This window comes from Arachis stenosperma, chromosome 6 (assembly GCF_014773155.1).
Source record: "Arachis stenosperma cultivar V10309 chromosome 6, arast.V10309.gnm1.PFL2, whole genome shotgun sequence".
NCBI lineage: Eukaryota > Viridiplantae > Streptophyta > Magnoliopsida > Fabales > Fabaceae > Arachis > Arachis stenosperma.
Window position 1 is genome coordinate 23683194 of NC_080382.1, and position 25086 is coordinate 23708279.

General features: G+C 41.7%; 1 protein-coding gene across 1 annotated transcript; it reads left to right on the forward strand.

The window, feature by feature from the left end:
* Positions 1-11024: 11024 nt before the first annotated feature.
* Positions 11025-15074, forward strand: LOC130933904 (uncharacterized). Its single transcript, XM_057863505.1, has 3 exons — positions 11025-12074; positions 12210-12944; positions 15030-15074. Exons 1-3 carry the CDS (start codon positions 11025-11027, stop codon positions 15072-15074), a joined length of 1830 nt encoding a protein of 609 aa, XP_057719488.1.
* The last annotated feature ends 10012 nt before the right edge of the window (positions 15075-25086 follow it).

The following is a 25086-nucleotide window of genomic DNA, read 5'->3' on the forward strand; positions in this document are numbered from 1 at the left end:
AACTTTTTGGCTAACGTTGGCGCCTGAAAAACTCTCCCTGGGCTAGCAAAAGTTTGCGCCAACGTTAGCCCCTAACTTTCTGGCTAACGTTGGCGCCATGAATAACCAAGGGGAGGCCAACGTTGGAGCAAAAGTTAGACCCCTAACTTTTGCCCCAACGTTGGTATCAGCAAAACAAGGGTGCTGATGTGAAAAGTTGGAGCAAAAGTTAGACCCTAACTTTTACTCCAACTTTTACTCAAGCTTTCATGATTCCAACCCGGTTCAATTCGGTTCTTCTCCAAACTCCAAGAGCAATTAACCAAAGCCTCTATCAACCCAATTCCATCAAGAGCAAAGGCCCAATTGAAGGCTTGAAGACCATTTGAAGAAAGTGTATAAATAGCATAGGATTTAAGTTTTTAGGGAGCTTTCCCTCTTAGTTTTTAGAGAGCTTTTCCTTTTTATTTTTCATAGAGCTTTCCCTTTAGTTTTCATAGAGAGTTTTCGGAGAGCTTTTGGAGTTGAGTGAATTTTAATTTCTAAGTCTTGGGGAAGGAGAATTGAATTCCCTTCCTCTTAGCTTTCTTTCTTTCAATTTCAATTACATTTGCTTGGATCTTGGGTTGGAGAATTGAAGGAATTCTGTTTCAATCTCATCCTGAGATCTCTTTGCTTTATTTACTGCACACTTGAATTTCAGTTTCGGTTAATTGCTTCTGTCTTCTACTTTCTTTGCAATTTACAATTCTTCATCTCCTTTGCAATTGTTCTTGTTGGATCTAGGAAGGTGTTCCGAGGGTTTGCCTGAAACGTGCAGCTCGGTCGTCTGGAGAGGCCCGTGGTGGGGGTTCGGTGACCCGAGCTTGGTATGCGGAATGGTTGGTGGTTGTACCTGCAATGACACTCCGATGCTTAAGTTAGCATGGGTCCAAGCAGATATGTGTAGATTTGGAATGAATGCCATACCTGGGTGCTCCAGTGTATTTATAGTAGTTGGCAGTGATCTTCCCTGGATAAGATATTCTTATCTTATCTTATCTTTGGGAGTTTTATCTTTATCTTTGTGGAACCGCCTTTTCCAGGCCTTTTCGGCCTTTAGGTTTGGGCTGCGTTCCTTTTGATGGGCCTTCCTTGCTCTTTGTCCGAGGTCCGACCTTTAGGTGTGAGCTTTAGGATAAGGTCGGACCTCTTGCGAATTTGCCGAGTTGGAGGACCCCGGTCAGGGTATGAACAGTGCCCCTGCCCGAGTTCGTCCTTTTGGGAGGTCGTGCTCGGGCATAGTAGTCTGTTTTTCAAAATTCAAAATGGCCGTTCCTGCATTTATTGCATTTTACCGTTTTTCCTCGATTTCCGTTCGGGCTCTGTGAAGGCTTTATTTATTGCTCCTTTCCTCCTTTCTGCGTTTTGTTTTTCTTATGCTTTACAAGCGCCGCTTCTTCTTTCCCTTTGTTTTGCTTTCCAGAATCTTTCTTTGTGTGTCTTTCCGGGGTTTCTTCTGTGCCGTCGTTTCGTTCTCCTTGCTTCGGAGCTCTTCGTCTTCGCTTCTTCTTCCAGGTTTGTTTCCGTGTTTCTCTTTTCTTGTGATCGTATGCTTCTGTCCTTTGTGTGGCTCTTGCTTATTTCTTTTTCTTTATGCCTGGGTTGCCCCAAAAGAGGTGCCGCCATTGCTGTTGTTTTTATATGAGGGGGGCTCTTTTTTTGTTCCCTGGCGTTTTTGTTCTGTGTTGCCCCACTTTTTTCGTGGGGTCTTTGCTTCTTGCCTTGCTGAATGGTTTTTCGTTGTCTTCTTTATGTGATTTTTTGCCTGCTGCTGTATTTCTTCTTTGTAGGTAAGAATTTTTATGTCTCGAAAGGTTCTTCAAGCGATGTCGACTAAAATTCCGTGTGGTCTTGATTGGGTAGACCCTCTTCCTCTAAGAGTTCCTACCGTGGTAGATTCTGAGTACTTAGTTAGGTTCCGTAGGCATTGTAGCATATGTGAAAATAGAGAGTCTGAGAGGGATTATGAACTAGTCGCCCCGGATTCCGAGGAGAGAGTGTGCTTCCCGCCCCTAGATAGTTCCGAGAAGCTTTTCTTTTACGCTTATGATTGTTTTTTCTCTAAGCTGGGCGTCCGACTTCCCTTTACCGATCTGGAGTCTGAGGTGTTATGGTCTTGTAATCTTGCTCCTACGCAGCTCCATCCAAATTCTTGGGTGTTTTTAAAGCTGTTTCAACTTTTGTGTCAGTTCTTGGGCGTTGCTCCCTCTATTTCTCTTTTTTCCTACTTGTTTGTGTTGACAAAGCCAGGGTCGGGTGGAGGGAAGGTATCTTGGGTTTCTTTTAGGGCTAACCAGGGAAGGAAGTTTTGCACCCTGTATGATGAGTCCTTTCATGATTTTAAGAACTTCTATTTCAAGGTCCGGGCTACTGGAGACGTCCGACCTTTCTTTTTAGATGAGAGTGGGGAGCCTTCTTTTCCTCTTTGTTGGCAGGAGAAAGTAGTGTCTACTAAGTATACCCTTGAGAGTCTAGATGAGGTGGAGCAGGCTTTTGTGGGTGTGGTAAGCAGTTTATGGGGTCGGGCACCTCACTTGGACACGAAGAAAATGTTGGGGGATCCAAGCCTTCTCCGTTCCGAGTTAGGTAGTTCCCGACCCTCCGAGATTATCTTTTTAGTATTTTTGCTTGTTTTTGTTTTGGTGGAATTTCTGTTTTGGTGATTCTTTTCTTTTATTTTTGCAGAGATGTCTTCTCAGGCGGATTCTATGAAGTACCTTCGTCGGACGAAGAAGTCCGTGGCTGCTCGAAATATTGAGGCTGGGGAGGCTTCTGCCCGATCTTCTCCGAAGAAGACTACTGTGGGTGTCACTACTCGGTCGAAGACTATTCCGACTCCCCAGTTTCGACTTATAAATCAGGATCCTCCAACCTCTGGACCCGGTAACTCATCTCCTCCTTCGTCCTCGGGTCCTCCTCCCAAGAAGCAGAAGACCTCTCAAGAGTTTGCGGGTTTTAATGATAAGGATTTTGATGCTCTCGGTTGGGTTGAACAGCATATTCTCCCTCAGACTTTTATTTCTACTGATGATGTGTCTATGGAGCACCATTTTCAGTATATGGCGCGGAGCTGTGTCCGGATGGCTAGTCTTCATGCCGCTATTGCCCGAGAGTTCAAGAAATCCCCCATTGGTGCGACCAGTTCCCGACTTGAGAAGGCTCAGTCCGAGTTCGAGAGGATTAGTGAACTGAAGGCTGCTAGGATTGCTGAGCTGGAGGCGTCTTTGGAGAAGGAGAAAGCTAAAGCTACCGCGGCTGTGGCGGCGGCGAGTTCATCCGAGGAGATGGTGAAGGCGGCGAAGGCGAGTTATACTCGGACATATGCTGAGCTTGTGGAGACAAAGGAGAGGTTGCAATCCGCTCAGGATGATTTTTTCGAGCTAGAAGGACATGTGGCTAAGGGTATGGATGCTATGTTTGAAAATTTGAAGGCTCAGGTCCGGGTTCTTGCTCCTGACCTGGATCTGAGTTTATTCAGTACGGATAATGTTGTCGTGGAAGGAAAGATTGTTCCTGCTCCCAACGAGGATGAGGTTCCGGTGTCTGACCCCAAAGTTCCGGTTGCGAACCCGACTTCACCTTTGGCCGGGGAGGAATTTGGTGTGGAGGTTTCAAACCGAGATGACGGTGCTGTCAAGGCTGTCCCAATTTCTATGGTTCTTCCTCCGCAGCCTTCTACCGATGTGGAGTCCGGAAAGGATCTTGATTCCCTGTAATCCTTTGTCTTTGGTTTTTTGCCCGGCCTGTGGGCTCTTTTTGGATGGTTTTTACTACCTGTTTAATGCTTTGAACACCTTTTTGCTATTAGCTACTTGTAGTAACTTTTTAGCTTATTATGTGGTGTTTGTTCGCGTTTTGACTTTTAGTTCCGCTTTATGCTTTTTAGTTGTTTTTGGATAACAACTTTTTAGCTAGCGCTTTTTGAAACTTCGTTTTATCCTTCTCTTTGATTTCGTTTCTTCGCTTGTACTTTTTAGTTGTTTTTGTATAGCAACTTTTTAGTAAGCGTTTTTTGAAACTTTGTTTTATCCTTTCCCTTCGATTTTGTTTCTTCGCTTGTACTTTTTAGTTGTTTTTGTATAGCAACTTTTTAGTAAGCGTTTTTTGAAACTTTGTTTTATCCTTTCCCTTCGATTTCGTTTCTTCGCTTGTACTTTTTAGTTGTTTTTGTATAGCAACTTTTTAGTAAGCGTTTTCGAAATCTTTGTTTTCGCCGTTTTAAGGCTTCTTTCTCGGATCCGGGCTTTTTTCTCGGACCTCGGGGGGGCGGTTGAGTACTTCCCTTCGTTGGGTCCGGCCTTATTGTTGGTCGGCCTTTTAAGTTATTTTTGTAACCTCTTTTATTTGGCTTTTTGAGCCTTTTCAGAGTTGCTTTATAACTTCTCACATTAATCTGAACCTCGTCGCTTTATCTTTGCCGACCTTGTGTGGTCTCTTGGCAATGATTTTTTGCGTTTTGCCGAGCATAAATTAATGCGCCTTGGCGGGGTACTTTTCAGGATTTGTTTCATCATGAAGAAGAAGGAGAAGGAAAAGAGAAAAATTCGATTAGTATTTAAAAAAGAAAGAATATTTACAGAGTGTTTACCCTTGGCTAGGTCGGGTGCTTTTCTTGTCCGGGTGTCTCATTAAAAAACCCTTGTAGGGAAAAAGAGTACACCTCGGGTTAGGTTTTTCTAGCTGTAGTATCGTTTTAGATTACAGGCGTGCCAGGCCCTGGGCAACTCATTGCCTTCTAGGTCGGATATTTTGTAATAGCCTGTTCCTAAGACTTCTGTTACCTTGTAAGGTCCTTTCCAATTTGCAGCTAGCTTCCCTTCTCCCGACTTTTGTGTTCCGATGTCGTTTCGGATCAGAATCAGGTCGTGAATTGAGAAGCTTCGTTTTATTACTTTCTGATTGTATCTGAGGGCCGTTCGCCGTTTTAAGGCTTCCTCTCAGATCCGGACTTTTTCTCGGACCTCGGGGAGGAGGTCGAGTTCTTCCCTTTGTGCCTGTGGGTTACCTTCTTTGTTGTAGAAGATGACTCGGGGTGACCCTTCATCTATTTCGATAGGAATCATTGCCTCCATCCCGTAAGCTAGTCGGAATGGTGATTCTCCCGTTGTAGAGTGTGGGGTTGTCCGATATGCCCATAGCACCTGGGGGAGCTCCTCGGCCCATGCCCCTTTGGCTTCTTGGAGTCTTCGTTTTAACCCGGCCAAGATGACTTTATTTGCGGCCTCCGCTTGTCCATTGGCTTGTGATGTGACGACCTGGGAGTCGCTGAAGATCGTGATTTTTTGGGCTCCGACCTCTCCGGCTAGCTTTAGACCTGCTAGTAGGGCCTCGTATTCGGCTTGGTTGTTCGAAGCCTGGAACTCGAATTTTAGGGATAGTTCTATCCGCGTTCCTTGGTCGCTTTCGAGTATAACCCCGGCTCCGCTTCCTGTTTTGTTTGAGGACCCGTCGACATACAGGTTCCACGAGAGTGGGGTTCCAGGGGTCTCAGTGTATTCTGCGATGAAGTCGGCTAGATACTGGGATTTTATGGCAGTCCGGGTTTCATAGTGGAGGTCGAACTCGGACAGTTCCACCGCCCATTGCAGTATTCGTCCTGCCAGATCTGTTTTTTGGAGGATGTGTCTCATTGGTTGGTTTGTCCGGACTTTGATGGTGTGGGCTTGAAAGTAGGGACGGAGCCTCCGAGCTGTGAACACTAGGGCGTAGGCGAATTTTTCTATTTTCTGATAGTTTAATTCGGCCCCTTGTAGTGCCTTGCTTACAAAGTATATGGGGTGTTGTCCTTGGTCATTTTCTCGTATTAACGCTGAAGCGACTGCTCGATTTCCAACCGAGAGGTATAGTACGAGTTCTTCTCCCTTTAGAGGTCGGGTTAGGATTGGTGGCTGCCCGAGGAATTCCTTGAAGTCTTGAAAGGCCTTTTCGCACTCCGGGGTCCATGAGAAGGGTTTCCCTTTCTTTAGGAGTGAGTAGAGAGGTAGTGACTTTATCGCTGATCCCGCCAAGAATCTTGATAGGGCGGCTAGCCTTCCATTTAGTTGTTGTACTTCTTTGACACACGTCGGGCTCTTCATATTGAGTATCGCTTGGCATTTGTCCGGGTTTGCTTCGATGCCCCTTTGGGTCAGCATGAAGCCTAAGAACTTTCCGGCTTCTGCGGCGAAGGTGCACTTTGTCGGGTTAAGTCTCATGTTATGTTTTCTGAGGGTGCCGAAAACACTGGCGAGGTCGGTCAGCAAGTTTCTGTCTTCTTGTGTCTTTACCAGCATGTCGTCGACGTACACCTCCAGCTGTAGTCCGATGTGCTCTGAGAACACTTTGTTCATTAGCCTCTGGTAGGTTGCCCCTGCGTTCTTTAGCCCGAAGGGCATTACTACGTAGCAGTAGTTTGCCCTTGGGGTTATGAACGAGGTCTTTTCTTGGTCGGGTCCGTACATTGGGATTTGATTGTATCCCGAGTATGCGTCCATGAAGGAGAGATATCTATAGCCTGAGGCTGCGTCTACTAATGCGTCGATGTTTGGTAGTGGATATGGGTCTTTGGGGCAGGCTTTGTTGAGATCTGTGTAATCGACGCACATCCTCCATTTTCCGTTGGGCTTTTTTACCAGGACCACGTTTGCGAGCCATAGGGGGTATTTTACTTCCCTAATGAACCCTGCATCTAGCAGTGCTTGTACTTGTTCTTCTATTGCTTGCATGCGCTCGGGTCCGAGCTTCCGGCGTCTTTGTTGGACAGGCCGGGATCCCGGGTAAACCGATAGCTTATGGCACATCAGGTCGGGACTTATGCCCGGCATGTCGGAGGCTTTCCAGGCGAAGAGGTCGGAATTCTCCCTTAAGAGGGTTATGAGTTCCTTTTTTAGGCCTGTGTCGAGGTTTACTCCTATGCTTGTTATTTTTTCAGGTGTGTTCCCAATCTGGACTTTTTCGGTTTCTCCCTCTGGCTGTGGCCGGAGATCTTCTCGGGATTGAACTCGTCCGAGTTCTATCGTGTTGACCTCTTTCCCTTTTAGGCTCAGGCTTTCGTTGTAGCATCGCCGTGCTAGTTTTTGGTCGCCTTTTAGGGTAGCGATTCCCTTTGCGGTAGGGAACTTCATACAGAGGTGTGGGGTCGAGACTATAGCTGCCAGTCTGTTTAGGGTTGGTCGCCCAATGAGGGCATTGTATGCTGAAGTGACGTCGACTATAATGTAGTCGATGCTTAATGTTTTAGATTGCTCGCCTCTTCCAAAGGTAGTGTGTAGCGAGATGTATCCTAAGGGATGGATCGGAGTATCCCCTAGTCCAAATAGGTCGGTGGGGTAGGCCTTTAGTTCTTTTTCTTCAAGCCCGAGTTTGTCGAAGGCCGTTTTGAACAGGATATCTGCTGAGCTTCCCTGGTCAATCAGGGTTCGATGTAAGTTGGCGTTTGCTAGGATAATGGTGATTACCATTGGATCGTCGTGTCCGGTAATTATCCCTTGAGCATCTTCTCGGGTGAATGAAATAGTAGGTAATTCGGGCAGGGGACTGTCTTCTCGGATGTGATAGACTTCTTTGAGGTGTCTTTTTCGTGAGGATTTGGATGTTCCTCCGCCTGCAAAACCTCCATTTATCATGTGAACATGTCTTTCAGGTGTTCGTGGGGTTTGTTCGGCCCGATCTTCATTGTCCCCCCGCCTTCTCTTCCTGGTCTCTTCTCCTTTCTCTGCTATGTATCTGTCGAGTTTTCCTTCTCTGGCTAGCTTTTCTATAACATTTTTTAGGTCGTAGCAGTCGTTAGTAGAATGACCGTAGAGCTTGTGATATTCACAGTATTCGGACCGATCTCTCCCTGCTTTCTTGTGTTTTAGCGGTCGGGGCGGTGGGATCTTTTCGGTGTGGCATACTTCTCTGTAGACGTCTACCAAGGAGACTCGGAGGGGGGTGTAGCTGTGGTACTTCCGTGGTTTGTCCGAGTTGGGTTCTTCTTTCTTTTTCTGTTCCCGATCCCGATCTCGGAGTGGGTAGGTTGATTCCTTCCTAGAAGAGTTTCTTAGCTGGGAGGTTTCCTCCATGTTGATATATTTTTCCGCCCGCTCCTGCACCACGTATAGGGAGGTCGGGTATCGTTTGGATAGGGATTGGCTAAACGGTCCTTCTTTTAGGCCGTTTGCTAGTCCCATGATGGCTGCTTCAGTGGGCAAGTGTTGTATGTCCAGGCAGGCTTTGTTGAATCGTTCCATGTATTTTCGGAGAGTTTTTTGGTCACCTTGTTTGATCCCGAGTAGACTGGGGGCATGTTTTGTCTTGTCCTTTTGAATAGAGAATCTTGTTAGGAATTTTTTGGTTAGGTCTTCGAAGCTGGTGATTGATCTTGGTGGCAGGTTGTCGAACCACTTCATGGCTGACTTGGTGAGAGTGGTGGGGAAGGCTTTGCACCGAATCGCGTCGGAGGCGTCGACTAGGTACATTCTGCTTCTGAAGTTGCTGAGGTGATGACTTGGATTGGTGGTGCCGTCGTAGAGGTCCATATCGGGTGGTTTGAAGTTTCGCGGTACCTTCTCCTTCATGATCTCTTGCGTGAAGGGATCGTGGTTGCCCTCGGTGGTGGTGCCGCGTTCTGTTCGGTCTTTCAGGTTGGCCTCTATTTTCCGCAGTTTTTCTTCTAATTCTCTGCGCTTTCGAGTTTCCCTTCTCAGATCTTGTTCAGTTTCTTTCTGCTTCTTTATGTCCTCTTCGAGTTGTTTTAGTCGGTCTTGTTGTGCCCGGACTGCTTCTAGAATTTCCGAGCTCTTCGCTCTTTCGGAATTTTGTGGATCCTTGTTTGGGAGTGACGTTTTTGGGCGATTCTGTTTGTTTCCTCCTGGAGTACGTGGTGATAGAGGGCTGTCCGGTCGTTCTCCGGTGTCAATTTCGTCCTCTTGTTCGGATGCAGCGTGCTCATCGTTGAGAGGGTCGTCCGCCATGGTAGAGGGATGACTTCCAGATTCGTCCCCGGCAACGGCGCCAATGTTCCGAGGGTTTGCCTGAAACGTGCAGCTCGGTCGTCTGGAGAGGCCCGTGGTGGGGTTCGGTGACCCGAGCTTGGTATGCAGAATGGTTGGTGGTTGTACCTGCAATGACACTCCGATGCTTAAGTTAGCATGGGTCCAAGCAGATATGTGTAGATTTGGAATGAATGCCATACCTGGGTGCTCCAGTGTATTTATAGTAGTTGGCAGTGATCTTCCCTGGATAAGATATTCTTATCTTATCTTATCTTTGGGAGTTTTATCTTTATCTTTGTGGAACCGCCTTTTCCAGGCCTTTTCGGCCTTTAGGTTTGGGCTGCGTTCCTTTTGATGGGCCTTCCTTGCTCTTTGTCCGAGGTCCGACCTTTAGGTGTGAGCTTTAGGATAAGGTCGGACCTCTTGCGAATTTGCCGAGTTGGAGGACCCCGGTCAGGGTATGAACAGAAGGCATTGAGATCTAGACTTGGTTATCTAGTCTCTTGGGTCCTGAGATTTGAATTCCAATTTTACATTCCCTGTTTAATGCTCTTCAATCTCATTTACATTTCTGTTTTAAGATCCGATTCAATCCAAGTCATCTTCTATTTCTCTGTTTGTTGCAATTTACTTTTCCTTGTTTAATTTTTGCAAATCCAATTCCCAATTCCCTCTACAATTCAAGCTATTTACATTTCTTGCACTTTAAGATTCTGCAATTTACATTTCTTGCATTCTAAGTTTTTGCCATTTAATTTCTTGCACTTTAAGATTCAGCACTTTAAATTTCAGTTCTCTTTAGTTTCCTGCAAATTCACCCTTCCCCTTTAATTTTACTGCAATTTAAATTCTGCAAATTACAAATCACTCAACCAAATCTTGATTCGCTTGACTAAATCAACCACTAAACTAAAATTGCTCAATCCTTCAATCCCTGTGGGATCGACCTCACTCCCGTGAGTTATTATTACTTGATGCGACCCGGTGCACTTGCCGGTGAGTTTTGTGTCGGATCGTTTTCCGCACATCAAGTTTTTGGCGCCATTTCCGGGGATTGAAATAGATTGACAATGATTAAGTGAAGTGGAGATCTAGATCAAGCATTTTTTCTTTTCTGTTTCTTTAACTTTTGACTAACACGCTAACTGTTTGAATTTTTGCCTAAGCTAACTAATATTTCACTTCAGCCATGGATTAAAGTGTTATTGCTTTTCTGATATTATGTGATTCTTGTGTTTTGCTTGTATGTCAGATACAAGAAGAGAGATTCCTACCTTTCATGAAACTGACGAAAGAATCCTCCAAAGGCTAAGAAGAGAAGCAAGAGAAAAAAATGTTGCTGGAGAGGAAGAATCAGATGAAGAATATCATGAATTGGAGGAACACTCAACAAATCCAACAAATCCACCAGTGAGAATGGCCAACAACAATGGTCAACCCCAGAGGAGAGTCTTGGCTTCATATACATTTGCTAATCCAAGGCATTGTGGGAGTAGCATCCTTACCCCAAATGTCGATGCAAATAACTTTGAATTGAAGCCCCAACTCATCACCTTGGTGCAGAACAACTGTTCTTATGGAGGAGGCCCCTTGGAAGATCCAAACCAGCACCTATCCACCTTCCTGAGGATTTGTAACACTGTCAAAACCAATGGTGTACCTCCTGACAGCTACAAGCTATTGCTATTCCCATTTTCTCTCAGAGACAAGGCCACTCAATGGTTGGAATCATTTCCAAGAGACAGCATCAACAATTGGGATGATTTGGTAACCAAGTTCCTTGCCAAATTTTACCCACCTCAAAGGATCATAAGGTTGAAGACTGAGGTACAAATATTTACACAAATGGAGTCTGAACCCATCCATGAGGCTTGGGAGAGATACAAGGCTCTAATCAGGAAATGTCCTCCTGAAATGTTCACTGAGTGGGATAAGCTGCAGAATTTCTATGAGGGCTTAACATTGAAATCCCAGGAAGCTTTGGATCATTCAGCTGGAGGTTCTTTGTAACTCATGAAAACTGTAGAGGAAGCTCAAAATCTCATCGATATGGTGGCCAACAACCAATACTTCTTCGCTCATCAAAGAAACTGCCAACCATCACAAAGGAGAGGAGTAATGGAGCTAGAAGGAGTTGACACCCTCCTAGCTCAAAACAAGATAATGCAGGAGCAGATTCAACAACAATTTGAGCAGATGGCTAAAAAGATTGATAGCCTGCAAGTTACAGCAGTGAATACAAGCCAACCATCAACCAAATGGGGGCAAAATGAAGAAAACCAAGAAGATCAGCAGCAGGAACAACCTCAATATGTGCATAACCAAAGCTCCGGCCAAAATGAAGTCTATGGTGACATCTACAATCCATCCTGGAAGAACCATCCAAACATAAGATGGGGAGATAACCACACTCAAAATCAGCAACCATGGCAACGAAATTCAAACCAAAACAACTCAAGAAACAACCAAAATCACAACCAGCAAAATACTAACCCCAATCCATATAGAAAACCCCAAAACAACCACTCAAATTCTAGCTACTGTCCACCCAATAACCAAACCACTAACCAAAACACCCACCATCAACCTTCAACACCCCACAACCAGCCACAAACATCACAAGACACTCAAAGGATCTCCAACTTGGAGACATTGATAGAAAAGATGATGAAGCACCAAGAGACAATGATGGAGAAACTCATGAAAAATCAAGAGATGGCAAGACAAGATCAAAAAGTAGCAAGAAAAGATCAAGAAGCAGCAAGAAAAGATCAAGCCACAACAAGCAAAAACCAAGAAGCTTCAATCAAAAATCTCGAGAGGCATATGGAACAAATGGCTAAACGAATTACAGATGCATCCCCAAGTGCCACTCAAGACCACCCAAGGGACAAAGGAAAAGCTACAAAGTGGGAGGAGTGTAAAGCAATCATAGTGGAAAGTGAGAAGAAAGCCATTAATCAGGAAGAACACAACAGAGAAGTTCCACAAAAAGAGACAGAAGAGAGAAGTGAAGAGGATCAGAAAATCAAGAATGCAAAAAGCTCAAAGAGAGATAAGGACATTCTTGAAACACAACTACAAGAGAAGAAGGAAAGGGTGAAGCCACATATCCCCAAACTTCCATACCCTCAGAGGTTCAAAAAAGAGAATGAGGATAAGCAATACTCAAAGTTCCTGGACATATTCAAGACCCTCAGCATCAATATTCCTTTCTTAGAAGCACTTGAACAGATGCCAGTGTATGCCAAATTTATGAAGGAAGTGCTGACAAAGAAAAAGTCCCTAAAAGAAGGACAAATTGTTGAGATGACAAAGGAATGTAGTGCTATTCTCCAAAGAGAGTTACCAGAGAAGAAAGATGATCCTGGGAGTTTTTATATACCTTGCACTATAGGAGACATAACAATTGAAAAGTCATTTTGTGACCTTGGTGCAAGCATAAACTTGATGCCTTTGTCTCTAATGAGGAAACTTCGAATTTGTGAGCTGAAATCCACACGAATACTCCTTCAAATGGCTGACAAATCCATCCAGCAAGCAGTTGGAGTTGTAGAGAATGTGCTGGTAAAAGTGGGAAAATTTCTTCTCCCAGCTGATTTTGTCATTCTGGATATGGAGGAGGACCCTAACACCCCCATCATCCTAGGGAGGCCTTTTCTTGCTACGGGCAGAGCACTGATAGATGTTGAAAAAGGGGAATTGTTGCTGAGAGTGCATGATGAGCACCTAGCATTCCATGTGTTTAAAACCCCACATGAGCCCACTCAAGAAGAAGAGTATACGGAGGATAAGGCCAGAGATCAAAGTTTGAAGGAGGTAGTCAATGAGTTAGCTCCAAGACTTCCAAATCCATGCTTGAAAGAAGTAGAGATGGTGCAACAGACCAAAGAAATCAAGGAGGAACTAGATCCAAAACTTCCAGATGAGAAATTCAACATCTCAGATAAGGAACCACCAAGGCAGGGAGTATCTTTTGAGAAAGAAAAGAAGAAGAGGCCAAGAGGGTGGAGAAACAAGAAGATTCCTACTGAAGGCTTTTCACCAGGGGATAAAGTAGTGTTAAACATCCAACCAATGAAGGTGTCCCCACAATCATCCGAATACTACACTGTAAACCGGGTCCTTTCACTTGAACACCTAGAGATCATCAAAAAGGAGACCGGAAGGAAGTTCACAGTAAGAGGAGAAAAGCTGAGGCACTATGATCTTCAACCCCCATGATCTAAGTGGATTGATGTCAAGCTAATGACAATAAAGAAGCGCTTGTTGGGAGGCAACCCAACCTGAGGTAGTTCACTTTTCATAGCTATTTCAATAAAAGGGTTAATTAGACTTATCTATATTGCAAGGAGCTAAGTTTGGTGTTGCACACCAAAATAAATTAAGAGAGAATGAAAGATTCTAAGTTTGGTGTTTCACCAAATTCTCATTTAAAAGCACATTCTCACCTTCTGCATACATGGATGCTAGCTCCGAGTAATCAGATAAACTAATTAACCAATTGTTTACTTTTTAGTTTTTCTAGTTTTTATTGTCTTTAACAAAGATAGGAGGATTTCACATATAGTTATTTTGATGCATGAGGAAGGTGGCAAGGAACTAAGTTTGGTGTTCACACACCAAAGTAAGTTCAAAAGCCTACAAGAAAATTCTGCACACTAACAAGTTACCTAAGGGCTTGAGAAACAAGCAACTTCCATGAACTTTATAGGAATTCAATCACTCTCTTGGAAGGGTTACATACCATCAGCTGAGAGTAAGAAGAAGAAGCCACCAAGAGGTTGTATTGTCACTTAATTTTATCAGCATTTAACTGTTCTAATTTGGAAGTTTGAGTGTTACCATTGCAACAGTAACTGTTAGTTCAGTCATTTTGCATCTTGAGTGTTCTAGTTGAAATAAGTATGCTAGTTTAAGTATGTGCTTGTGTGTTTACTTTCACTTAACAAAAAGCATGCTTTGTCCCCTGCATTTTCAATTCAATAAAAGAAATGTTTGAATGTGAAGTGAGATAGTCCTCTGTTAGACAGAAGTACAATAAAAGTAAGTGGTGGTATGTATGTGTGATTGTATGATAGCTCACTTTTAGTGAATAAGAGAACTAGGATGTCTCCTTCTAAGTAGAAAGTGGCCTACTGTCTATGAATCTCAATCAAATAAAAGTCCTTGGTTGGAAAGAAAAACAAAAAGAAAAAAAAAAAAGGAGAAAAAGAAATAGCCAAAGAGTGGCAGTAGAACAAAAGAAAACAAAAAGAAACAAAGCTGGACACCAATAGCTTGAACCTTAGAATATATGCCTGTGGTGTCTTTGTATTAGGATCTGCTTGGATTATTAAGCTCTTTGGAGTGCATCAACACTCGGTGACTTGGGTTAACTAACCCGGGATCATCAGCTGAAAGTCCACTATCAAGAGCAACCTAACTACAAGGCATTTAGTAGCCCAAAGAGGTGCTGGGCATCAATGTTCTAAGAAGGAATGTGAGCCAAGTGTCTATAGTGAATAATGTGTCAAGTATAAAGAAAAGGAAATGAACTTGCTACACATGACACTCAAATAAAGCTTATGAACAAAATAATAGCCAAGGATAAAGAAATAATGAGAGGTCATAGCAGTATGTTACTTGAAGCTTGAAGGAGACTTTCTAGGCTTAAGAGTCAATAAGAGGTGAGTGTTTACATATCCACATAAAACCCCATGAACTACCAATAACACTCTACTAGCATGAACATCCTCTTCCATTTCATTCTTTCTTCTCAATAAATCATTCCTTGCTTGGGGACAAGCAAGCTTTAAGTTTGGTGTTGTGATGACAAGTCATCTTAACCTAGTTTCATTAGCCTTTTTCTTTTATTTTCAATTGAATTATGCACTTTCTTGAGCCAAAAGCAAGCCAATTGGGTAGATTTTCATGTTTCCTTTGATTTAATCAACCATGTATGAATTCATGCTATTTCATGAGGTTTTATGCTATAATTGTCACATATTATGAAAGAATGAATATCTCATGATTTTGAGCATAGCTTTGATGTGTTTGGTTGATTAATGATAGGTGAAGAAAGCTTGGAGAAAGTTTGATACAAGAAGGAAGGGCTAGGAGGAAGAGAGAACAAAAAGTTTGAGCAAAAGTTTGCCTCAAACTTTTGGACTAATTGAAAATGAACCAGGAAGCAAAAAGCTGGACCAAAAGTTAGCCTCAAACTTTTTGGCTAACTTTTGGGCAAAAGCTGGAGCAAAAGTTAGCCCCTAACTTTTTGGCTAACTTTTGGCATGAAAAACACTCCCTGGATGCACCAAAAGTTTGCGCCAACGTTAGCCCCTAACTTTTTGGCTAACGTTGGCGCCTGAAAAACTCTCCCTGGGCTAGCAAAAGTTTGCGCCAACGTTAGCCCCTAACTTTCTGGCTAACGTTGGCGCCATGAATAACCAAGGGGAGGCCAATGTTGGAGCAAAAGTTAGACCCCTAACTTTTGCCCCAACGTTGGTATCAGCAAAACAAGGGTGCTGATGTGAAAAGTTGGAGCAAAAGTTAGACCCTGACTTTTACTCCAACTTTTACTCAAGCTTTCATGATTCCAACCCGGTTCAATTCGGTTCTTCTCCAAACTCCAAGAGCAATTAACCAAAGCCTCTATCAACCCAATTCCATCAAGAGCAAAGGCCCAATTGAAGGCTTGAAGACCATTTGAAGAAAGTGTATATATAGCATAGGATTTAAGTTTTTAGGGAGCTTTCCCTCTTAGTTTTTAGAGAGCTTTTCCTTTTTATTTTTCATAGAGCTTTCCCTTTAGTTTTCATAGAGAGTTTTCGGAGAGCTTTTGGAGTTGAGTGAATTTTAATTTCTAAGTCTTGGGGAAGGAGAATTGAATTCCCTTCCTCTTAGCTTTCTTTCTTTCAATTTCAATTACATTTGCTTGGATCTTGGGTTGGAGAATTGAAGGAATTCTGTTTCAATCTCATCCTGAGATCTCTTTGCTTTATTTACTGCACACTTGAATTTCAGTTTCGGTTAATTGCTTCTATCTTCTACTTTCTTTGCAATTTACAATTCTTCATCTCCTTTGCAATTGTTCTTGTTGGATCTAGGAAGGCGTTGAGATCTAGACTTGGTTATCTAGTCTCTTGGGTCATGAGATCTGAATTCCAATTTTACATTCCCTGTTTAATGCTCTTCAATCTCATTTACATTTCTGTTTTAAGATCCGATTCAATCCAAGTCATCTTCTATTTTTCTGTTTGTTGCAATTTACTTTTCCTTGTTTAATTTCTGCAAATCCAATTCCCAATTCCCTTTCCAATTCAAGCTATTTACATTTCTTGCACTTTAAGATTCTGCAATTTACATTTCTTGCATTCTAAGTTTTTGCCATTTAATTTCTTGCACTTTAAGATTTAGCACTTTAAATTTCAGTTCTCTTTAGTTTCCTGCAAATTCACCCTTCCCCTTTAATTTTACTGCAATTTAAATTCTGCAAATCACAAATCACTCAACCAAATCTTGATTCGCTTGACTAAATCAATCACTAAACTAAAATTGCTCAATCCTTCAATCCCTGTGGGATCGACCTCACTCCCGTGAGTTATTATTACTTGATGCGACCCGGTGCACTTGCCGGTGAGTTTTGTGTCGGATCGTTTTCCGCACATCAGAGCCTCCTTCCAAGACGGTTGAAATTGATGCTGAAGAGGGTGTACAACCTCCAAAGCATATCGTAGTTGAAGACTTGGAAGAGGTTGATCAAGAGATGGAGATTCAAGAAGAAGAAGCACAACCTCCCATGCCCTTGGAAAGTAATGAAAAGGAGATTGAATTGAAAGAGAGCTACCAAGAGGACGAGGTTGAAATTGAAGAAGTTTGCAAAGAGGTGGTAATTATCAGAGAAGAGCACAAGGGAGTGGAGCTTGCAATTTCATTAAAAATACCTCCCCCTAAGTTACTGGTGGACGAAATTGTGATTCTTAAAGTTGTATCATTGTAAAATTATGGAATTTGAAATTGGCACGAGTGATCACAACTCCGTTCAACTAACCAGCAAGTGTACTGGGTCGTCCAAGTAATAAACCTTACGCGAGTAAGGGTCGATCCCACAGAGATTGTTTGTATGAAGCAAGCTATGGTCACCTTGTAAATCTCAGTTAGGCAGATTAAAATTGTTTATGGTTTCGAAAATAGAAATAAGAAAATAGAAGAAATAATAAAAGGGATAGAATACTTATGCAGATTCATTGGTGGGAATTTCAGATAAGCGCATGGAGATACTGTATGGCTCAAGAACGCCTACTTTCCTACTGCTTCAACTCAATCTTTCTTACTCCTTTCCATGGCAAGCTGTGTATAGGGGTTCACCGTTCGACGATGGCTACTTTCTATCCTCTCGGGAAAATGGTCCTCTGCGGCTGTCACTCGCATGGCTAATCGTCTGGAGGCATCACCTGGCTGAAGGCTACATCCCATCCTCGCAGTGAAAACTACGCTCACACGCTCTGTCACAGCACGGCTAATCACCGGTTGGTTCCCGCGCCTACTGGAATAGAATCCCTTGATTCTTTTGCGTCTGTCACTAACGCCCAGCACTTGCGAGTCTGAAGCACGTCACAGTCATTCATTACCGGAATCCTACTCGGAATACCACAGACAAGGTTAGACTTTCCGGATTCCCAGGATCCTACTCGGAATACCACAGACAAGGTGAGACTTTCCGGATCCTCATAAATGCCGCCATCTATCTAGCTTATACCACGAAGATTCTGTTGGGGAATCTAAGAGATACACATTCAAGCTCGGTTGCATGTAGAACGGAAGTGGTTGTCAATCACGCGCGTTCATAAGTGAGAATGATAATGAGCGTCACATAATCATCACATTCATCATGTTCTTGGGTATGAATGAATATCTTGGAATAAGAATAAGATAGAATTGAATGGAATAAAATAGAATTGCATTAATACTTGAGGTACAGCAGAGCTCCACACCCTTAATCTATGATGTGCAGAAACTCTACCGTTGAAAACACATAAGTAAAAGGTTCAGGCATGGCTGACTGGCCAGCCCCCATGGTCTAAGAACTATGCGTTCAAAGATGTCTAATACACTAGTTAAATGTTCTATTTATAATAAACTAGCTCCTAGGGTTTACATGGGTAAGTAATTGATGCATAAATCCACTTCCGGGGCCCACTTGGTGTATGTTTGGGCTGAGCTTGATCAATCCACGAGCTGAGGCTTCTCTTGGAGTTGAACTCCAAGTTATGACGTGTTTTGGGCGTTCAACTCCGGATCATGACGTTTTTCTGGCGTTTAACTCCAGACAGCAGCATGTACTTGGCGTTCAACGCCAAGTTACGTCGTCAATTTCCGAATAAAGTATGGACTATTATATATTGCTGGAAAGCTCTGGATGTCTAATTTCCAACGCCGTTGAGAGCGCGCCAATTGGAGTTCTGTAGCTCCAGAAAATCCATTTCGAGTGCAGGGAGGTCAGATTCCAACAGCATCAGCAGTCCTTTTGTCAGCCTTTTTCAGAGTTTTGCTCAAGTCCCTCAATTTCAGCCAGAAATTACAGAAAAACACACAAACTCATAGTAAAGTCTAGAAATGTGAATTTAACATAAAAACTAATGAAAACATCCCTAAAAGTAGCTTGAACTTACTAAAAACTACCTAAAAACAATGCCAAAAAGCGTATAAATTATCCGCTCATCACAACACCAAACTTAAATTGTTGCTTGTCCCCAAGCAACTGAAAATCAATTAGGATAAAAAGAAGAGAATATACTATAAATTCCAAATTATCAATGAATATTAATTCTAATTAGATGAGCGGGACTTGTAGCTTTTTGCTTCTGAATAGTTTTGGCATCTCACTTTTTCCTTTGAAGTTTAGAATGATTGGCTTCTCTAGGAACTTAGAATTTTGGATAGTGTTATTGATTTTCCTAGTTAAGCATGTTGATTCTTGAACACAGCTACTAATGAGTCTTGGCCGTGGCCCTAAGCACTTTGTTTTCCAGTATTACCACCGGATACATAAATGCCACAGACACATAACTGGGTGAACCTTTTCAGATTGTGACTCAGCTTTGCTAGAGTCCCCAGTTAGAGGTGTCCAGAGCTCTTAAGCACACTCTTTTGCTTTGGATCACGACTTTAACCACTCAGTCTCAAGCTTTTCACTTGGACCTTCATGACACAAGCACATGGTTAGGGACAGCTTTGATTTAGCCGCTTAGGCCTGGATTTAATTTCCTTGGGCCCTCCTATCCATTGATGCTCAAAGCCTTGGATCCTTTTTACCCTTGCCTTTTGGTTTTAAGGGCTATTGGCTTTTTCTGCTTGCTTTTTCTTTTTCTTTCTATTTTTTTCGCCATTTTTTTTCTCTTTTTTTTTTCCGCAAGCTTTTTAATTTTCACTGCTTTTTCTTGCTTCAAGAATCAATTTCATGATTTTTCAGATCATCAATAACATTTCTCTTTGTTCATCATTCTTTCAAGAGCCAACAATTTTAACATTCATAAACAACAAGATCAAAAGACATATGCACTGTTCAAGCATTCATTCAGAAAACAAAAGTATTGTCACCACATCAATATAATTAAATTAAATTCAAAGATAAATTCGAAATTTATGTATTTCTTGTTCTTTTGAATTAAAACATTTTTCATTTAAGAGAGGTGAAGGATTAATGGATTTTATTCATAGCTTTAAGGCATGGTTACATACTAATGATCATGAAATAAAGACACAAAACATAGATAAACACAATATTAAAACCGAAAAAACAGAAAGAAATAAAGAACAAGGAATGAATCGACCTCTAGTGGCGTCTTCTTCTTGAAGGACCAATGATGTTCTTTAGCTCTTCTATGTCCCTTCCTTGCCTTTGTTGCTCCTCCCTCATTGCTCTTTGGTCTTCTCTTATTTCTTGAAGAATGATGGAGTGCTCATGATGTTCCACCCTTAATTGTTCCACATTGTGGCTCAAATCTTCTAAGGAGGTGTTGAGTTGCTCCCAATAGTTGTTGGGAGGAAAGTGCATCCCTTGAGGCATCTCAGGGATTTGTTGATGATGAGCTTCCTCATGCATCTCTTGAGAACCGTGCATGGTCTCTCTTGCTTGCTCCATCCTTTTCTTGGTGATGGGCTTATCCTCTTCAATGGAGGTGTCTCCTTCTATGATAACTCCAGCTGAGTAACATAGATGGCAAATAAGGTGAGGGAAGGCTAGCCGTGCCATGTGTGAGGGCTTGTCGGCTATTTTGTAGAGTTCATTGGAGATGACCTCATGAACTTCTATTTCCTCTCCAATCATGATGCTATGAATCATGATGGCCCGATCCACAGTAACTTCAGATCGGTTGCTAGTAGGAATGATGGAGCATTGAATGAACTCCAACCATCCTCTAGCCACAGGCTTGAGATCCAGTCTTCTTAGTTGAACTGGCTTGCCTTTGGAGTCTATTCTCCATTGGGCTCCTTCCACACATATGTCCATTAGGACTTGGTCCAACCTTTGATTAAAGTTGACCCTTCTAGTGTAGGGGCGTTCATCTCCTTGCATCATGGGCAAGTGAAACGCCAACCTCACATTTTCTGGACTAAAATCTAAGTATTTCCCCCGAACCATTGTGAGATAATTCTTTGGACTCGGGTTCATACTTTGATCATGGTTCCTAGTGATCCATGCATTGGCATAGAATTCTTGAACCATTAAAATTCCGACTTGTTGCATGGGGTTGGTTAGGAAGAGGAGTTGAGGTGATTGGTGAAGAATGTTGGGAAGTGTGACATGGGGAAGAGTGAATTTGGATTAGGAGAGTGTGATTAGAATTAAAAGGTAAGGTGAGAATATGTTAGGTGGGGATCCTGTGGGGTCCACAGATCCTGAGGTGTCAAGGAATTCCATCCCTGCACCAAATAGGCATGTAAAATGCCTTCGTGCATCATTCTGGCGTTTAAACGCCCATTGGTGCACATTCTGGGCGTTCAACGCCCATGTAAAGCATGTTTCTGGCGTTGAACGCCAGTTTCATGCTTGTTACTGGCGTTCAGCGCCAGTTTTTCCTCTCTGGGCACATTTCTGGCGTTCAGCGCCAGAATGTTGCTTGTTTCTGGCGTTCAGCGCCAGAATGGTGCTCTGTTCTGGCATTGAACGCCAGCCAGATGCACCTTACTGGCGTTGAACGCCAGCCTGTGCGTCCTCCAGGGTGAAATTTTTTTCTTCTGCTGTTTTTGATTCTGTTTTTAATTTTTATGATTTTTTCGTGACTCCTCATGATCATGTACCTAATAAAACATAAAATAAAATAAAAATTAGATAAATAAAATTGGGTTGCCTCCCAACAAGCGCTTCTTTAATGTCAATAGCTTGACAGTGGCTCTCATGGAGCCACAAGGTGATCAGGTCAATGTTGTATAGTTTTCCACACCAAACTTAGAGTTTGGATATGGGATCTTAATACCAAACTTAGAGTTTGGTTGTGGCCTCACAACACCAAACTTAGAGTTTGACTGTGTGGGCTCTTCTTGACTCTGAACTGAGAGAAGCTCTTCATGCTTACTCTCTTTTGTCACAGAGGGATGGCCATGTGCCTTAAACACAAGGTAGTCCCCATTCAATTGAAGGACTAGTTCACCTCTGTTGACATCTATCACAGCTCCTGCTGTGGCTAGGAAAGGTCTTCTAAGGATGATGCAATCATCCTCTTCCTTCCTAGTGTCTAAGATTATGAAATCAGCAGGGATGTAAAGGCCTTCAACCTTTACTAGCACGTCCTCTACTATTCCATAGGCTTGTCTCAATGACTTGCATGCCAGTTGTAATGAGAACAAGGCAGGTTGTACCTCAATGATCCCCAGCTTCTCCATTACAGAGAGTGGCATTAGATTTATTCCTGACCCCAGATCACACAGAGCTTTTTCAAAGATCATGGTGCCTATGGTACAAGGTATTAAGAACTTGCCAGGATCTTGTTTCTTTTGAGGTAAAATTTTCTGAATCCAAGTATCCAGTTCATTAATGAGCAAGGGAGGTTCACTTTCCCAAGTCTCATTACCAAACAACTTGGCATTCAGCTTCATGATAGCTCCTAAATATTGAGCAAATTGCTCTCCAGTTACATCTTCATCCTCTTCAGAGGATGAATAGTCTTCAGAGCTCATGAATGGCAGAAGGAGATTCAATGGAATCTCTATGGTCTCTGTATGAGCCTCAGATTCCTTTAGATCCTTAATAGGAAACTCCTTCTTGCTTGAGGAACGTCCCAGGAGGTCTTCCTCACTAGGATTTTTGTCCTCCTCCTCCCTTGTGCATTTGGCCATTTTGACTATGTCAATGGCTTTGCACTCTCCTTTTGGATTCTCTTCTGTATTGCTTGGGAGAGTACTGGGAGGAGTTTCAATGACTTTCTTACTCAGCTGGCCCACTTGTGCCTCCAGATTTCTGATGGAGGATCTTGTTTCACTCATGAAACTGAAAGTGGCTTTTGACAGATCAGAGACTATATTGGCTAAATTAGAAGTATTTTGTTCAGAATTCTCTGTCTGTTGCTGAGAAGATGATGGATATGGCTTGCTATTGTTCAGCCTGTTGCGTCCACCATTGTTAAAGCCTTGTTGAGGCTTTTGTTGATCCTTCCATGAGAAATTTGGATGATTTCTCCATGATGAGTTATAGGTATTTCCATAAGGTTCACCCATGTAATTAACCTCTGCCATGGCAGGGTTCTCAGGATCATAAGCTTCTTCAGAAGCTGCCTCTCTAGTACTGTTGGATGCATGTTGCCATCCATTCAGATTTTGAGAGATCATGTTGACCTGTTGAGTCAACACTTTGTTCTGAGCCAATATGGCATTCAGAGTATCAATTTCAAGAACTCCTTTCTTCTGAGGTATCCCATTATTCACGGAATTCCTCTCGGAAGTGTACATGAATTGGTTGTTTGCAACCATGTCAATGAGTTCTTGAGCCTCTTCAGGCGTTTTCTTCAGGTGAATAGATCCACCTGCAGAATGGTCCAATGACATTTTCGAAAATTCAGAGAGACCATAATAGAATATATCTAATATGGTCCATTCTGAAAACATGTCAGATGGACATCTTTTGGTCAGCTGCTTGTATCTTTCCCAAGCTTCATAGAGGGATTCACCATCTTTTTGTTTGAAGGTTTGAACATCCACTCTCAGCTTGCTCAGCTTTTGAGGAGGAAAGAATTTATCCAAGAAGGCTGTAACCAGCTTATCCCATGAGTCCAGGCTATCCTTGGGTTGTGAATCCAACCATATTCTAGCTCTGTCTCTTACAGCAAAAGGGAAAAGCATGAGTCTGTAGACTTCAGGATCAACCCCATTCGTCTTTACAGTCTCACAGATCTGCAAGAACTCAGTTAAAAACTGATAAGGATCTTCAGATGGAAGTCCATAAAACTTACAGTTTTGTTGCATCAAGGCAACTAGCTGAGGTTTCAGCTCAAAGTTATTGGCTCCAATGGCAGGAATGGAGATGCTTCTTCCATCAAACTTGGACGTTGGTTTTGTGAAGTCACCAAGCATTCTCCTTGCATTATTATTATTTTCGGCTGCCATCTCCTTCTCTTGTTCGAAAATTTCTGAAAGGTTGTTTCTAGATTGTTGTAATTTAGCTTCTCTTAATTTTCTCTTCAAAGTCCTTTCAGGTTCTGGATCAATTTCAACAAGAGTGCCTTTATCCTTGTTCCTGCTCATATGAAAGAGAAGAAAACAAGAAAAGAAAGAGGAATCTTCTATGTCACAGTATAGAGATTCCTTTATGTTAGTAGAAAAAGAAGGGGTAGAAGAATGAAGAGGGAGATTCGGATTTTTGGATGAAGAGAGGTGGAGAGAAGTGTTAGTAATTAAATAATTAAATAGAAGAAGAAAAGAGAAGGGAAATTTTGAAAATAATTTTGAAAAAGAGGTTAGTAATTTTCGAAAATTAGAGATAAAATGTAATTAAAATTAGAACATGAAACAATTAGTTAATTAAAAAGAACTTTTGAAAAAGGGGTGAGATATTTTCGAAAATTAGAGAGGGAAAAGTAGTTAGGTGGTTTTGAAAAAGATAAGAAACAAACAAGAAGTTAGTTAGTTGATTGAAAAAGATTTGAAATCAAATTTGAAAAAGATAAGAAGATAGTAAGTTAGATAAGATATTTTAAAATCAAATTTTGAAAAAGATAAAATTTTTGAAAAAGATCAAATAAAAGATAAAAAGATTTAATTCAAAAATTTTGAAATTATTTACTTCACTAACAAGAAACTACAAGATAAGATTCTAGAACTTAAAGATTGGACCTTTCTTAACAAGAAAGTAACAAACTTCAAATTTTTGAACCAATCACATTAATTATTAGTGAATTTTCGAAAATTAGATATAAGGATAAGAAAAAGATTTTGAAAAATAATTTTTTAAAATTTCCGAAAATAATGAAAAAAAATGAAAAAGATATGATTTTTGAAAAAGATTTTGAAAAGATAAGATTTTTAAAATTTGAAATTTTGACTTGACTTGTAAGAAACAACTAATTTTGAAAATTTTTTACCAAGTCAACCCAAAATTTCGAAAATTTGGAGGGAAATAAGGAAAAGATATTTTTTTGATTTTTGAATTTTTAATTATGAGAGAGAAAAACAACAAAAATACTCAATGCATGAAATTTTTAGATCAAAATAATGAATGCATGCAAGAATGCTATGAATGTCAAGATGAACACCAAGAACACTTTGAAGATCATGATGAACATCAAGAACATAATTTTGAAAAATGTTTGATGCAAAGAAAATATGCAAGACACCAAACTTAGAAATCTTTAATGTAGGGAAAATATGAATGCAAAAATGCACATGAAAAACAACAAACAACACAAAACAAGAAAACATCAAGATCAAACAAGAGGACTTATCAAGAACAACTTGAAGATCATGAAGAACACTATGAATGCATGAATTTTCGAAAAAATGCAAGAAAAAATTTTTTAAAAGCATGCAATTGACACCAAACTTAAAGATTGACTCAAGACTCAAACAAGAAACACAAAATATTTTTTATTTTTATGATTTTATGATTTTTTGTATTTTTATTATATTTTTTTCGAAA

Excerpts from the sequence above, each read along its gene's own strand:
- LOC130933904 (XM_057863505.1), top strand. The coding sequence starts at position 11,025 with ATGGTGGCCAACAACCAATACTTCTTCGCTCATCAAAGAAACTGCCAA. Across the intron at positions 12,075-12,209 it reads TACAAGAGAAGAAGGAAAGG|ATGCCAGTGTATGCCAAATT; the intron begins GTGAAGCCACAT and ends GCACTTGAACAG. Across the intron at positions 12,945-15,029 it reads AGGAACCACCAAGGCAGGGA|GTGAAGAAAGCTTGGAGAAA; the intron begins GTATCTTTTGAG and ends GATTAATGATAG.